This window comes from Sturnira hondurensis, unplaced genomic scaffold (genome assembly GCF_014824575.4).
Source record: "Sturnira hondurensis isolate 20B ecotype Veracruz unplaced genomic scaffold, ASM1482457v3 Scaffold0001872, whole genome shotgun sequence".
In the NCBI taxonomy this organism is placed as follows: Eukaryota; Metazoa; Chordata; class Mammalia; order Chiroptera; family Phyllostomidae; genus Sturnira; species Sturnira hondurensis.
This window is the reverse complement of record NW_028074503.1, coordinates 21,330,857-21,344,794: the sequence shown is the minus strand read 5'-3', so window position 1 is coordinate 21,344,794 and position 13,938 is coordinate 21,330,857. Positions and strand designations below refer to the sequence as shown.

The 13,938-nt window shown below is 43.2% G+C and overlaps 1 protein-coding gene across 2 annotated transcripts in view; it reads left to right on the top strand.

Annotated features, from left to right (window-relative positions):
• Positions 1-314: 314 nt before the first annotated feature.
• Positions 315-13,938, top strand: part of EPG5 (ectopic P-granules 5 autophagy tethering factor) — a 95,644-nt gene continuing 82,020 nt past the window's right edge. For both annotated transcript variants that reach the window (XM_037033682.1, XM_037033674.1), the window contains exon 1: positions 315-445. In XM_037033682.1, the coding sequence (XP_036889577.1) occupies positions 383-445 (63 nt within the window). In that variant the 5' untranslated portion in view covers positions 315-382. The remainder of the gene's footprint in view (positions 446-13,938) is intronic.

The following is a 13,938-nucleotide window of genomic DNA, read 5'->3' as shown; positions in this document are numbered from 1 at the left end:
CTGACAATCACTTCTCCTTGGACTCCTTTAAGCCAATGCGGTTGAGATGTGCTTGTGATGCCACCTGTCAGTCGCATGATTCCCGCCTGCTCCCTGCTCTCCTGCCCCACCTGATACCACAAGCCCGAGGTCCAGAGTACCAGGGCACGGGGGCGGGGCCTGGACAGGAGGAGGCGGGGACACTGTCCTGTGAGGGATGGTGGGAGGACTCAGAAGTGGTTTGTCCTACGCTGCAGACCGTAGAGGCCCTGAGTTGCCGCCCCTTCTCTGGGAGTGGTGGACATTTGATCATGTGACAGTCGGAGGCGGCACCGGGTAGGTTGTGGGAAGCAGCAGGGGTTTGACAAAAACAAACAGCGACGCCGCTGCAGCCGTAGGGTCTATGGCTGAGGCTGTGAGACCCACTCGCCGTCCCAAGGCCAAGGCCAGCCGGACTAAAGCCAAGGTGAGGATACCTCTCCTCCCGCCCCCCTACTCTCCGAGGCCCAGGCCGGTGCTATTTCCCTTCCCCTCTCCTGGGCCTCTCCGGCCATTGGTAGATAGGACATTTACCTATATCCACTAAGCCCTGTGCATCCGGTGCCCCTACCTCCCCTTATTTGATTCCACCACCGGTCGACTCCATCCAGCTCCTGTCTTCCTCCACGTCCCCCTGCCAGACTTTGTCAGGAGCCCATTTTTTTCTTCTTTCTCAGACCTCGTTGGGTTTTCCCTTCTTGACTTTCCTTACCTGAGTCTGGATTCCTGCCCTGAAGCAGCTTTTCCTGCCCCAGACTTATCTGTGACTGTCTTCTTTTCTCTTTTATAACCTGGGAACATTTTCAGTCCCTTTGGCATATAGAGGGAAGGAGCCTGTCCTCCATTTGGAGAATGTATCCTTTGGCAGAGCTTCATGGGTAGCGACAGCCAGAAAGTAGACTGTAGTGGTGGGCCTGTTCACTTTTGAAATTAAAGATGATGGTGGTGGTGGTGGTGTTCTTTATTTCTCATTATCCTGTTGTTTAAGGTGAGGGCACGAATGTCCAGAAGTTAAACCGTGACGAGACTCACACATTAGGGATTTGAATTTTCTGGGTTTCGTGGATTAGACTGATTTATGATGTTGGTGTGTTTTTAGGTTGATTTGTTTTGTTTTTAGGTGCAGACTGGGTTTGCATTTCGTTCCTATATTTTTCCTGAAATGACATTTATTGTACAGTGAACAGATTAAATGCTACCCCAGGATGACTGGACCTAGATAATTTTGGCTTCCCTGAAACTGAATTTACATTAAGTAAGTTATTAGCATGATATTGTAACTTCAGGAAATTTCCATTTCTGCAAATGGGCAATGTTCCAGTGCAGGTGTGACTTAAAAATGAGAACAAAATCTGATTTTCTCTTTGGGAACAAGGCTTGAACGGGGGACTAGTGTTCAAAGGTACTATATTTAGTAAGTTGTCAATGACTTAGGAGAATCCCTTTCATTATGATGCCTTTTGAAAAGCCTCTAGTGGAGTTGTGCACCTCAGTGCTCCCAGGTCTGGGAATGTTACTCTTCAGAGAGAAAGCCCTTTTACTACCTAATTTCAGAAACATTTTTGAGAGGAGTACTTTTGCATTTAATTTGGCAAGAACTATCAAGAAGAGGAAGAAAACAGCCATCCGTCAGCTGTGCATCAGGTCCCCGAACCTAGAATACAGGAGTGTTTAACATGTACACATCAATCTGTAAAGAACAGAATCTTAATTATTTTTAATCTCTATTTTTAAAAAAATAATGATGAAATTAAAGTCTAGAGAAGTTAAATGATAAGCTGAAAGGCATGTAGTTAGTGAGAAAAGCCAGAAGTCTGAATTCTCAATCCAGTCATCAATAATTGTAATATATATATTTATATGTAACTTCTTATAGATGGAATGTTATAAAAACAGTTAACAGGATTCTCAGTCCAGTTATTTTGTTGAGAGCAGTTTCTAAAATAAATTTAAAATCTTACAACTTTTAAATCCATCATGAAAAACCAATGCACATTTTACTGACAACTTTCAGGCAACTTCCCTACACAAGCATAGTTTGACTTATTTATTTAGTCTGTTAAAATTTATGAAGAGGTGACCTGGCCATTGTGATTCAGTTGGTTGGTCATTTTCCTGCAAACCGAAAGGTCGTCGGTTGGGGCACATGCCTGGGTTGTGGGTTCGGTCCCTGGTCTGGGTGCCTACAGAAGGCAACCAATTGGCATTTCTCTCTTGCATCTATGTATCTCTCTCTTTCTGTCTCCCTTCCCCTCTCTCTAAAATCAAAAATTAAAAAAAATTATGGAGAGGTTTTCATTCTAGAAGAATTTAGTGAAACCAGAAATTCTTTTGTTAAAAATATTTTTATTTCTTTTTTTTTATTTTTAGAGAGAAGGGAAGGGAAGGAGAAAGAGAGGGAGAGAAATATTAATGTGTGGTTGCCTCTCACATGGCCCCTACTGGGGACCTGGCCTGCAACCCAGGCATATGCCCAGACTGAGAATTGAACCGTGACCTTTTGGTTCACAGCCCGTGTCCGATCCACTGAGCTACACCAGCCGGGGCTCAGACCAGAAATTCTTTACATATACTTTTTCTTACCCTCCAAAGATAATCAGCCATTAAGTCTTACCAGTTGTATTTTTAAAATGTTTTCTCAAATCTGCCCATTTCTTCCATCTTAACTATTACACCCATTCTCCAAGGAGGATTTTTTGCTAAACTGGCCTCTCCAAGTTCATTCTTGCTGTCTGTTCTCTAAACTAAAGCTGGGTTGATATTTTTAAAAACAAAATATTGATGACTGTGCTCGAAACCTTTCAAAGATAACCCAGAGGCTAGAGTCTGTAAAGTCCTTAGCATGGACTCAGGTCCTCAATGATCTGGCTTTTTCTCCTCCACCTCAGGTCTGTTCCCACTGTCCCTCTCTCCTCCCAAATCCATCAGTACCACTCGGCATCTTTGTGTCCCTCATTCCACTGGTAGTTGCTTTGGCAATATCTTTCTTATCCCTTAAAACTGTGAACTCAGAGAGGGAGGGGCCTGTCATGTTTGCCATGTTTGTGGTATTTTTCACAGCCTTTGTGGGCCCTTGATAATATTGGCTGGATGAAGGAATAAATGTCAGTATTGAAAAATATTTCCAAGCTTTGTCACTCAGAAGAATTTCCTCCTGTAAGTTTCCTGAGTAGTATGAGAAAACAAATGAAAAAGTCCACAGTACCAGCAAGGCCCTCAAACTTGTCAATCTAGAAGATTAACTCTTTTAGTGCTGGCTGTGGTTTGGCATTGATCATAAAGCCTATATCAATGAAACCTTGATCATTTGTGGTATAATTTGGCACCTATTTACAGAGCTATAAAGTAGTTCCAAGGCTCAGTTCAGGAAGTGAGTAGTGTCATGTGTTATTGTCTTTGCATAGTTTGAGCAGCGTCTGGATTCTACCCAGCTGCTGGTCTACATTCTTCAGTGTTAATCATCTGGTGGGTGACCTCACACTGCTAGGTTGTGGTGATCATCTGATACCTAATAGATAGTGCTAATAACATCTTCATTTAAAAATATCTTACACTAAACATATTCCCCATCTCAGAGGACCCTGACTTTATTGATCTTGTTAGATCTCTTGGTCTCTCCCTCCCATTTCGGTTGTAGGAGCTAAGTTGGGGGTTGCTGTATACTATGTAGCTCCTTCTGTGCCTCCTAAGATTCAGTCATTTGTTGAAGAAACACTCATTAATCACCTGTTTTGTCCCAGAAGCTGTTCTAGGCATTTGGGAAATAATAGAGGGGGGAAAAGATGCACGAAGAACCTGGCCTTAATGGAGCTTACATTCTAGAGGGAGAAAACAAATAGTAAACCCCCCAAAAAGTAAATAAAATATATCATGTTAGAAGATGATAAGTGCTATAAAAACAAAAGAGAATAAGGAGTTGGAGAATACTGGTGAGATATTAGGATGGGTTGCAGTTTTAAATAGGTCGTCATGGTAATCCTTGGTGAAGATAACATTTACATAAAGACATGAAGGAGATGAGTTAGCTCTGTGGATCTTGGGGGATAACACTGCAGGCAGAGGGGACAGCTGGGACAAACGCCTTAGGGCAGTGGCATGTCTGTCCTAGGAACTGCTGGGAGGCAGTGCTGTTCGGGTGGGGTGAGTGAGGGAGAGTAGTTTGGATGAAGTTGGAAAGGTAACACAGGGCCAGGTCAGGGACCATTGTAAGGACTTTTACCCTGAATGGAGTATGGAGTCACCTCAGGGTTTTGAGCAGAGGAGCAATGTGATTGGAGTTATGTTTTCAAGGATCACTGTGTGCGCTTTGCTGAAAATAGGCTGTAAGTGGGCAAGAGTAGAAGCAGAGAGACCATCTAAGAGACAGTTGTGTTAACCCAGGCAAGAAGAGGTGGTGGTGGTGTGGACCAGAGGTATAGGAGCAAAGGTGATGAGAAGTGTTTGAAGTCTGGGGAGTTTCTTTCTTTTTTTTAGAGAATTCTAATAAGTTTATTTGAGCCACACTGATGGCATATGCCAGGGAGCAAGATCTCATCTGCTCTCTGTAGTCTGGGGAGTTTCTGAAGATAGAGCCAGTAACTGCTGGTGACCTGGATGTGGGCCATTGGAGAAAACATTCATGGATGACCCTGAGGAGAAGAAGGCTGTGGATGGAGCAGATATTTTGTGGGGCAGGTCAGTCGTTCAGTTGTGGGCAGCTAATTTTGTAATAAATGTTTGTTAGGCGCTTGAGGGGAGCAGCATTTGCCACCCTAGAATATGCCTCTTTGAGATGCTGATTATTTTGGACTAGTTAATTTTAAGAAATGGTAGACATGGGAAAAGTTCTGAAACCCAAGCAGAAGCTACCCTTTGTAAAAGGACATTTATATTTGTAAGGGAAATCTCCATTTCTAAGGGTGTTTCCCTCACTATCTGGAAAAGGAGGATGTCAGAATCTCTAGAAAGTATTCTATGGAACGTTAAAAGCTGGACCTTTGCCCTGGTAGGTGTGGCTCAGCAGGTTGGGCATTGTCCTGCAAAGTGAAAGGTCACTGGTTCAGTTCCGGATCAGGGCATGGGCCTGGGCTGCAGGCCAGGCCCCAAGGTGGGGACGTGCAAGAGGCAACTGGTTAGTGTTTCTCTCCCTCTCCTTAAAATAAATAAAATATATAAAATTGGACCTTCATCCTTGTAAAGAGGCAGCTCATCCTTACTTTTAAGGAGGGAAAAGAGTTGTAATTTTTTTCTTAACTACATACAGTTCTAAGAGAAAGAACTGTAGTTAGTGGAAACGTCCCATTTGTTTTTCAGAATTTTTAAAAAAGACTTATTTTTGTTACAAAAGTGCTGATTCTTTTTTAAAAGTATGTCTTTATGCGTGTCCACACATACAGAGAAACAACCCCCAAAAGAAATGCTTTGAATTCCATCTCCCAGAGATAGCGGTTGGTACCAGTTTGCGGTGTGTTCTTTAGACTTTTTCCCAAGCATACTGCAACACTCAGCACGTGAACTGTCATGAATAGTGCAGTGTTCCGTGTTTGTTAACAGCTCTTCCATTTCTGTATGATTCCTTGATTGTTTTTCCTCTCAGAATTATATATTTTAAAATTGGCTCTTTACCTGTATGTAACTTTTATATGGAGGTCAAAAATAAAGATATACACATTTTTCTTAATCTCCTGCCCATTTTTAGTTCTAAGATACATGCCTTTTTCGTAAATTAGTTTGAAAGCATTAGTTTTGGCACGTGACTTGATATGCATGGTGTTCTGTTTGAAGTTTTATTTTGTGATGTGTACTGGTTAGTATAAGTACAGTATATTCTATGTCTTTATCTGTGTTAAATAGGCAAGTAGTTGTAAGCTGTTTTTTTTAATTTTGAAATGAAATTTTGTATTCTAAGTATAATAATAGATTCAGATTTTGGCATGAAAGTTCAGTTTCTTCTTAATTCTTTAGATAGTCCCTCTGTCTTCTGATGGGCATATTAAAATTTTTTTCTAAATGGTGCAGATCACATGGTAAGTGTAAATACTGTTGGATAATTTAATAATTTATTCACTTTAGGATTCCTGTACCGAGAACAGAGCTCAGCATGTACTCGGTACTCAAGAAACACCTCTTGAACACAGTGTGAAAAGTTAAAAGCAGAGCACATCCACGGAGGCATGAGATACTTACGTGGCCTCGAGACGATGCTGGGCAGCGTTGGGGTGGCCAAGGGAGGCCTCAGCCTGATCCGGGTCCTGTCATGGAACAAGAAGGAATTCAAGAGTGTGACAGAAAGATTGAGCAAAGCACAGTACATTTACTAATCCGATAGTATTACCAACAAGTTTGCCTTTTTTAATTTTAATTTTTTATTTTTTAATATATTTTATTGATTATGCCATTACAGTTGTCCTATTCCCCCCCTTCATTCCCCTCAACCCTGCACACCCCTCCCCCATCATTCCCCTCCTTTAGTTTATGTCCGTGTGTCACAAGTTCTTTAGATTCTGTATTTCCCATAGTATTCTTGCCCTCCCCCCTGTCTATTTTCTACCCACCGCCTATGCTACTTATTCTCTGTTCCTTCTCCCCCCCTCTACTTCTCCTACTCCCCTGTTGCCAACCCTCCATGTGATCTCCATTTCTATGGTTCCACTCCTGATTGAGCTGTCCTCTTAGTTTGCTTTTGTTTTAGGTGTGGTTGTTAATAACTGTGAGTTTGCTGTCCTTTCACTGTTCATATTTTTTATCTTCTTTTTTCTTAGATAAGTCCCTTTAACATTTCATATAATAAGGGCTTGGTGATGATGAACTCCTTGAATTTGACCTTATCTGAGAAGCACTTTATCTGTCCTTCCATTCTAAATGAAAGCTTTGCTGGGTAAAGCAATCTTGGCTTTAGGTCTTTAGATTTCATGACTTGGAATACTTCTTTCCAGCCCCTTCTTGCCTGTAAGGTCTCTTTTGAGAAATCAGCTGACAGTCTGATGGGAAGTCCTTTGTAGGTGACTGTCCCCTTATCTCTTGCTGCTTCTAGGATTCTCTCCTTCATTTTCATCTTGGCTAATGTAAATTATGATGTGCCTTGGTGTGTTCCTTCTTGGGTCCACCTTCTTTGGGAGCTTCCTGGATTTCCTGGAAGTCTGTTTCCTTTGCCAGATTGGGGAAGTTCTCCTTTATTATTTGTTCAAATAAGTTTTCCACTTGTGGCTGTTCCTCTTCTCCTTCTGGTACCCCTATAATTCATATGTTGGAACATTTAAAAATGTCCTGGAGGTTCCTAAGCCTCTCCTCATTTTTTAGAATTCTTGTTTCTTTATTCTTTTGTTTGGTCATTTTTTTCTTCTTTCTGGTCCACTCCCTTGATTTGAGTCCCAGTTTCCTTTCCATCACTATTGGTTTCCTGTGCATTTCCCTTCATTTCAATTAGTTTAGCCTTCATTTGTTCCTCTAATTTGTGGCTAAAATCAACCAATTCTGTGAGCATCCTGATCACCAGTGTTTTGAACTGTGCATCTGAAAGGCTGGCTATTTCTTCGTCGCTTAGAATTATAGGCTCTGGGGCTTTGAGCTGTTCTTGAGTCATGTTTTAGTCTGTTTGCACCTGTTATGTATGAGGGACGGAGCCTTAGGTGTTCACCAGGGCGGGGCGATCCAGTTCCTGGGTTACAGTGCTGTACGTGGGGGCGGGGTCAGAGAGGGAGCAATGGCGCTTGTTCTGTGTTCTCTTGGATTTCAGTCCTCTCTGCTGCTTCCCACAAGCAAATTGGGCCCCTCTGGTGCCGGTTCCCATGTGTGTGGGCCCGTGTACTCTCCAGGACCCTGTGGGTCTCTCCAGAGAACACTCTGTGGGCCTGGGAGCCTCTCCCAGCACCTCGACCCCGAAAGTCTTACCAATTGGTGCTTTCAGGCTCTAATTCCCATCGCTGGGGCCCTGGCCTGAGCAGTCTGTCTCACTGTTCACTCCTTCACTTGGTTTATCTGGGTGCGAATGTGTGACCAGGGTCAGCCAGCTGCCCGGCACCCTCACTGGGTTCGCTTTTTGCTACCCCATGCCTGGGATCCGCCCACTGCTGCCGCCTAGCCTACGCTCCTGGGTGTTCCTAGGTTGGTCCGACCAGACGATCTTTCCTGCCTGACTCTGCTCCGCTGCTGACTCTGCCCCTCTTACTGGTCTGGCTGAATGGTCTGTTGTCAGACTTCCGTACAGTTCAATTTTCTGTGTTTTGGCTGAGTTTTTGTTACTAAAACTTCGTTGTTTTTAAACTTAGTTGTGTGAGGAGGCACAGTGTTTCCACCTACACCTCCATCTTGGCCGGAAGTAAGTTTGGGTTTTTGTCTCCTGATGTAAAAGAATTTAGACCAGGGACACTGATGGAGGCTCTGCAGAGGACAAGAACACTGAGATAGGGTCTCAGGTTTTGTGTCCCAAATGTGGGGCTTAGCGGGTTTATGGCTTTGGGAGCACAAGTTGCTGGGGTTAACTGGGCAGCCAGCCGGTAGATTAGGCTTTTCTTGTTCGGAGCACTGATGTCTGGTACACGTCAGTGAAGTGAGGCATTGTGAGACTGTGCAGATGCTGAAGTGACATTCTCAACCAGAATTTGTCTCCGGGGTGGCGGCGGGGGGGGGCGTTGTGGCTTAGCTTTAGATCTGAAAAGCAAACTTACAAGAAGTCAGGGTGGTGCCTGGACCATTGCCTGTTGATAACTGCCATGGTCCTGGCGGGGCTTACCCTGATGGAGCAACTTCAGGGAACATTTTATTTTACCTGTTTCTATAGCTCGCACTTGAGAAGTGAGAGCTGGCAACCTGATGGGGTCTGGGTGGAAGGTTTTCATTAAACATGGGTGCGGGAGGTGGATAGGGTGGTCCTCGGCTTCTGATGCTGGTGGGCTTGGTCTTGTCTCTCCTGTCCAGATAGCAATTTCTTTTTGGTCCTCCTAATTACAGGAAAGTGGGGAGGGGGCACAGGTGGTCAGTGAAGGTCCCTTCCGTGATGTTCCAGCAAAGATAGAGAAGGGGAGGGGTGGGGTTTGAGGCCTTTGTTCCTGTTTTAATTTTCCTGCCTCAAAGATATTTGTGGTCTCTTTGGGGGTGGGCTGGGGACAGGATGTAAAGATAAATAATCATGTGGTGGTACTTGACAAGGACTGGCTGACAAGTACAGATTGCTGGAATTCAGGGTTGGTGTGGTTGTCGAAAATTTTGCATTGGAACTGAATCATAACTAATTTCACAGGGGCACTGAATGCCAGAGTTAAGAGTCAGTCTTTTATCAGCGGGGAGTCATGACTTTTTATGTTGCTCAAAGCGGTGTTCTATGGAGACCAGTCTTGAAGTGATGTTTGGGATGAATTGGTGGTGGGGCAAAGGCTGGAGGCTTGGAGTCATTCAGGACCTGCTCCTCTGTTCTGTGCTTTAGAGAAGCAAAGCGAGCCACCGGGAGGTTGCCACAGCTCACGAGGCAAGACATTGGTGACGATTGCATAAAAGCTCCTCTCCTCCCTATCCGTATGTCCCCCAGAAGGTCTTTCCCTTATCCAGGGCTCTGTGGGGGCAGGGCAGGCCTTTGCCACCAGCTCCAAGGTTGTGCGACCTGCTCTTGTACATCCTTGCCTCTCTCTGGCCTCTGATGGGCTAGGCCATTCTTCCAATGACATCTTCAGCTTCTTCTTTGCCCCCAACTTCTTCCCTGGGGCAACTCTATGTTAATTCCTCTTGGGACCCAACTTTACTGTCTGCATAGGTAGTTTTCTTTGGTTCCACTGTTGAAACCAAAAGAAACATTGAGTTCTTCCCTGAGGGAGAATAAAAGTCTGAAGGCCTCCGTGTTCTTCCCTGGAGGGGCTGGGAACTTTGAAAAATTCTCTGATTGGTTATCTAACCCTGTTTTCTGTTGCTCTTATGGTTACGATTATTTCCTGGAAGGTAGATCTGATGGAAGTGGGTGTGCAAGTTTGGGAGCAGCGGCTGGAGACTTCATCTTATTTGGAGAGGGGGAGAATTTGAAATCGCAAGGGCAGTCCTGCAGTGGGGAGAGAGGAAGGGTGAGGTGGGGTTGGAGTGGGGCCAGAGGCCACACAGGGAAGTTAGAAACTGCAGGATGGACGGGTTGGATGGGAAGTCTGGGGTGCCTGAGGCTGGGAGGAGGTCCTTTGCTATTTCCTCCATCATGTGGCCCGTCATGTGCCTGCCTCGTCAGCTTTCCTTCTAGTTAGCATTCACCATCCCCAGAGGTGGGTTAGAGTTTTGGAGAAGAGAGCTAAAGATTTTTTTCTCTTATTTTCCCCATTCGGGTCTCTGCTTGCTTACTTTCCTTTATTTCTGAACTTACTAAGTTTTTAGAATCTCTTGTGTTTATTTTCAAGAGCTTTATTGAGCTATAATTCACACTCTGTACAATTCTCACTTATTTAAATGTATGAGTGGTTTTTAGCATGATCACAGGGTTGTGCAACGTCACCACAGTTGGGAACTGCCAAGCTGTTTTCCATAGTGACTTCATCTTGTTCCAGTCCTTGTAGCCATGTGTGAGGCTTCCAGCTTCTCCGCACCCTTGCCACCACTTAGTATCTGACTTGAAGTAGTCACCCTCGTGGTATCTCATTCTGATTTTGATTGGCATTTCTCTAGTGGCTAATGATGTTGAGCATCTTGTTACGTGTTGTTTGTATATCTTCTTTGGAGCAACATCTGTTCGCTTCCTTTGTTTTTAAATTGACTTATTTATTTCTTAATTATTAAGTCAGAAGAGTTCTGTTAAAGAAATTTAACCCAGTAAATTTGAAGACCTACTAGGTTTTATTAAGTGATTCATGAATCGGGTAATATCCCACCCATCTAGCAACTTGAAGGGTCCTCTGAGGAGTTGAACACAATGGAAGGTTTTACAGTCAGATGGAAAGTGGGACTTAAGCATTAAGAGTGGGTTGTTTCAGTCAAGGACACCTTCCCTTACGGGAGGGCTGGGGTCTTATGGGGGGGGGCAGTTTAGCCACGGTATTGGTGGGAAATTCCAGTCTGACTGATTTAAAGTTCTCCCAGGGGAGGCTGAAACTGCAGTTAGGCTAGGTTTAAGTCTTGGTTTGGTGATGTGGTTTAGCAAAAGAGTTTGAGAGTCCATTTTGTGTTTTTTTTTTTAAATAGTTCTTTTTTCACTCTGGATGTAGGCCCCTTATAAGATTGAAACTGGAGGGCAGCTGGGTCCCTGGCTTGAGCTGCCTGTCACTGCTTGGTCTAAAATCAGAGACAGTGACTGGATTGTAACTGCGCTTTTGTTAATACTAGGGGCCACAGTCTGAGAAGGTGGTGCGTAAAACCCTAACATCCATCTCCCCTTGAGCTTTCAGAAGCAAGTCTATATAGGGGAATTGTAGGAATTTGGGAGGGGGAAATTCCTAGAGGGAGCTCAGAGGGTAGGTGGGGGACGTCCCCCTCCCCCAAGGGAGAGGGAACTGAGAGGGAGATCTGCAGCTTCTTCCCAAGCTAGCCCCTTTGTTTCCGTGTTCTCTCTCCATTTCATTAGAATTCCTCTTGCTCTCTTCCTGGGAGGCCAACGGTTTGTGGCCAGGGAGGTGAGGTATAAACCATTTACTCTCAAGTGTCCTTGGTTAGGTGAGGTGAGGTCTTGGGATTCACTAGCTGACTGTCAATTGCCCAGACTGTTTGGCTTTGTTTGATTTTCTTGTCTCAGTTTCCCCATTCCACCTGCTCAGGGATTTTCCTTGGTTCTTACTGCCTGCCTCAAGATCACTGACTTGCAAATATTTTTTCCCCATTCTGTGGAGTTGTCTTTTTACTTTCTTCGTGGTTTCATTTTCAGCACAAAATTTTTAAGCTTTTATAAAGTTCAGTTTATCGATGCTGTGGAGTATGGCAGTGTAGCACTTTATTTTATACATCACGATCAAAGGAAGAGACCTAAGGGAGTTACATGGTATCCACTGGTGATAGAGTAGGGAGCCTGGAGAAGGCAAAGCGGGAAGTGGGGGACCACTGGAATCGGATAAAAGGTAAAATGATAGACACTTCTTTTATGTGGGTGGGTAAAGTATGGTTAACAGTCAACAATTAACTCGATAACAAGAACACTAAGGGGATTGGTGCTTTCAGCTCTGGTATGTGTTGTGCCAAGAGGTTCGGGAAAAGGTAAGTTGCCTTGACATTCCATAGGTATGTTATCATAGATGCAAAAAGAGGATAGATAGGCCTGGTCCAAGTAGAGATTGACCTTGTTAGGAAAAATACCAGCCTAGCACGTTACCACCCGCCATGAGCTGCTCTTACTTAGAAAGGTTTTAATTTCCGACTTTACTGTGCGGTTACTTTAGGTCTCTGAACTTGTCAGGTTAATACGTGGCCCCTCTTCATCTGCACAGGTAGGGGTTCAGTTTCATTTGGACATCAGTTTGTCGGTGCCGTGTTTTCCTCATTGAATTGTCTCAGCACTCTTGAAAAATCAGTTGACTTTAAAGGGAAGGGCTATGTCTGGACTCTGAATTCTGTTCCGTCGGTCTCTTTGTCTAGTACGTGCTAGCACCACACATGCCAGCACCACCCTCTCGTTATTACTGCAGCGATAGTATTGTAGTAGGTTTTTTGTAAACTATGAGTTCTCCAGTTTTGTTTTTCTTTTAAAAGTTTGTTTTGTCTATTCTGAGTCCCATGTGTTTTCTCATCCTCTTGTTGTTTTCTGCAAAAAAAAAAAAGGCAGCTTAGATTTTGATAGAGATTCTGTTGAATTTGTATTGTGGTGCCAGTTTGAGGAGCCTTGTCATCTGAATAAGGTGATCTGATCCGTCAACATGGGATGTCTTTACTTTTACTAAGTCTTTAATTTCTTTTAATGTTTTGTAATTTTTGCTTTACATTTCTTTTGTTAAATTTATCCCTAAGTATTTCTTTCTTTTTGTGCTGTTGTAAATGAAATTGGTTTCTTAATTTTATTTCCTAATTGTTCGATTTGCTGACTAAAATTTGGCTGCTGCCCTGAGCAGTAAGTACTAATACACCAGTGTATCTGTCACTGTGGTAACCTTTGGTGTTTCCTGATTTTCGCTTTGGGACCTCCCATTTTGAGAAACCTGTTTATCGTAGCAAGTGTGCTCTAAATGTTACTGCAGTATCACTGGGCCTACTTTTTCATTTTCTTATGAACACTCACATAATGCTTTCCTGTTAGTCATGATTTTAGGCAGTTTGACATACTGGTCTGCATGAATTGTGTGGCTGACCTCTGATTGTGATATAGGTCACAAATGTGTAGTAAAGTAATTTTGGAGGGGCACATTGCTCCTTGAATCACTACCATTTGCAAATGTTTGGTGGCTTGGCTGTATTCATTTCCAGCAGACTGGCTTAATTCCATTTAAAAAATATTAATCCTCCTTAATTTTAGGTACATATAAACGCCTGACCTCTTTGGCTAATGTCAACTAGAAAAAAAATGTTTTTGCTGAACATTTGCTGGACAGCATAATCCAAAATCACCAATAACATATACCTGTCATATTTACCTTAAAGAAATTCCATAGTGGAAAAGTATTTGAGTGATTTTAGTCATTTTTGAAGTTTGTTTGAATGTAACAATTTTTAAAATCTTTTCATAATTTTTTAAATCCAGTTTATTTTCCTATATATCTAGTTTATATAACTAGCCAAAACATTTGTGTAAAACTTTTATTTGTTTAATTTATTGATTTTAGAGAGGGGGAAAAAGGGGATAGTGGTGAGAGGAAAACATTGATTTGTTACTCTCCTTATTTATGTGTTCAGCGATTCATTCTTGCATGTGTCCAACTGTGGGGACTGAGCCCTCAAACTTGGCATATTGGATAATGTTCTAGTTAACTGAGCCACCCAGCCAGGGCTTATTTTATTTTTTAATGGTCAACTTTTTTTCTGTATTTTGTTTTTTGGATTCCTTAGTCTTTTATGACCACA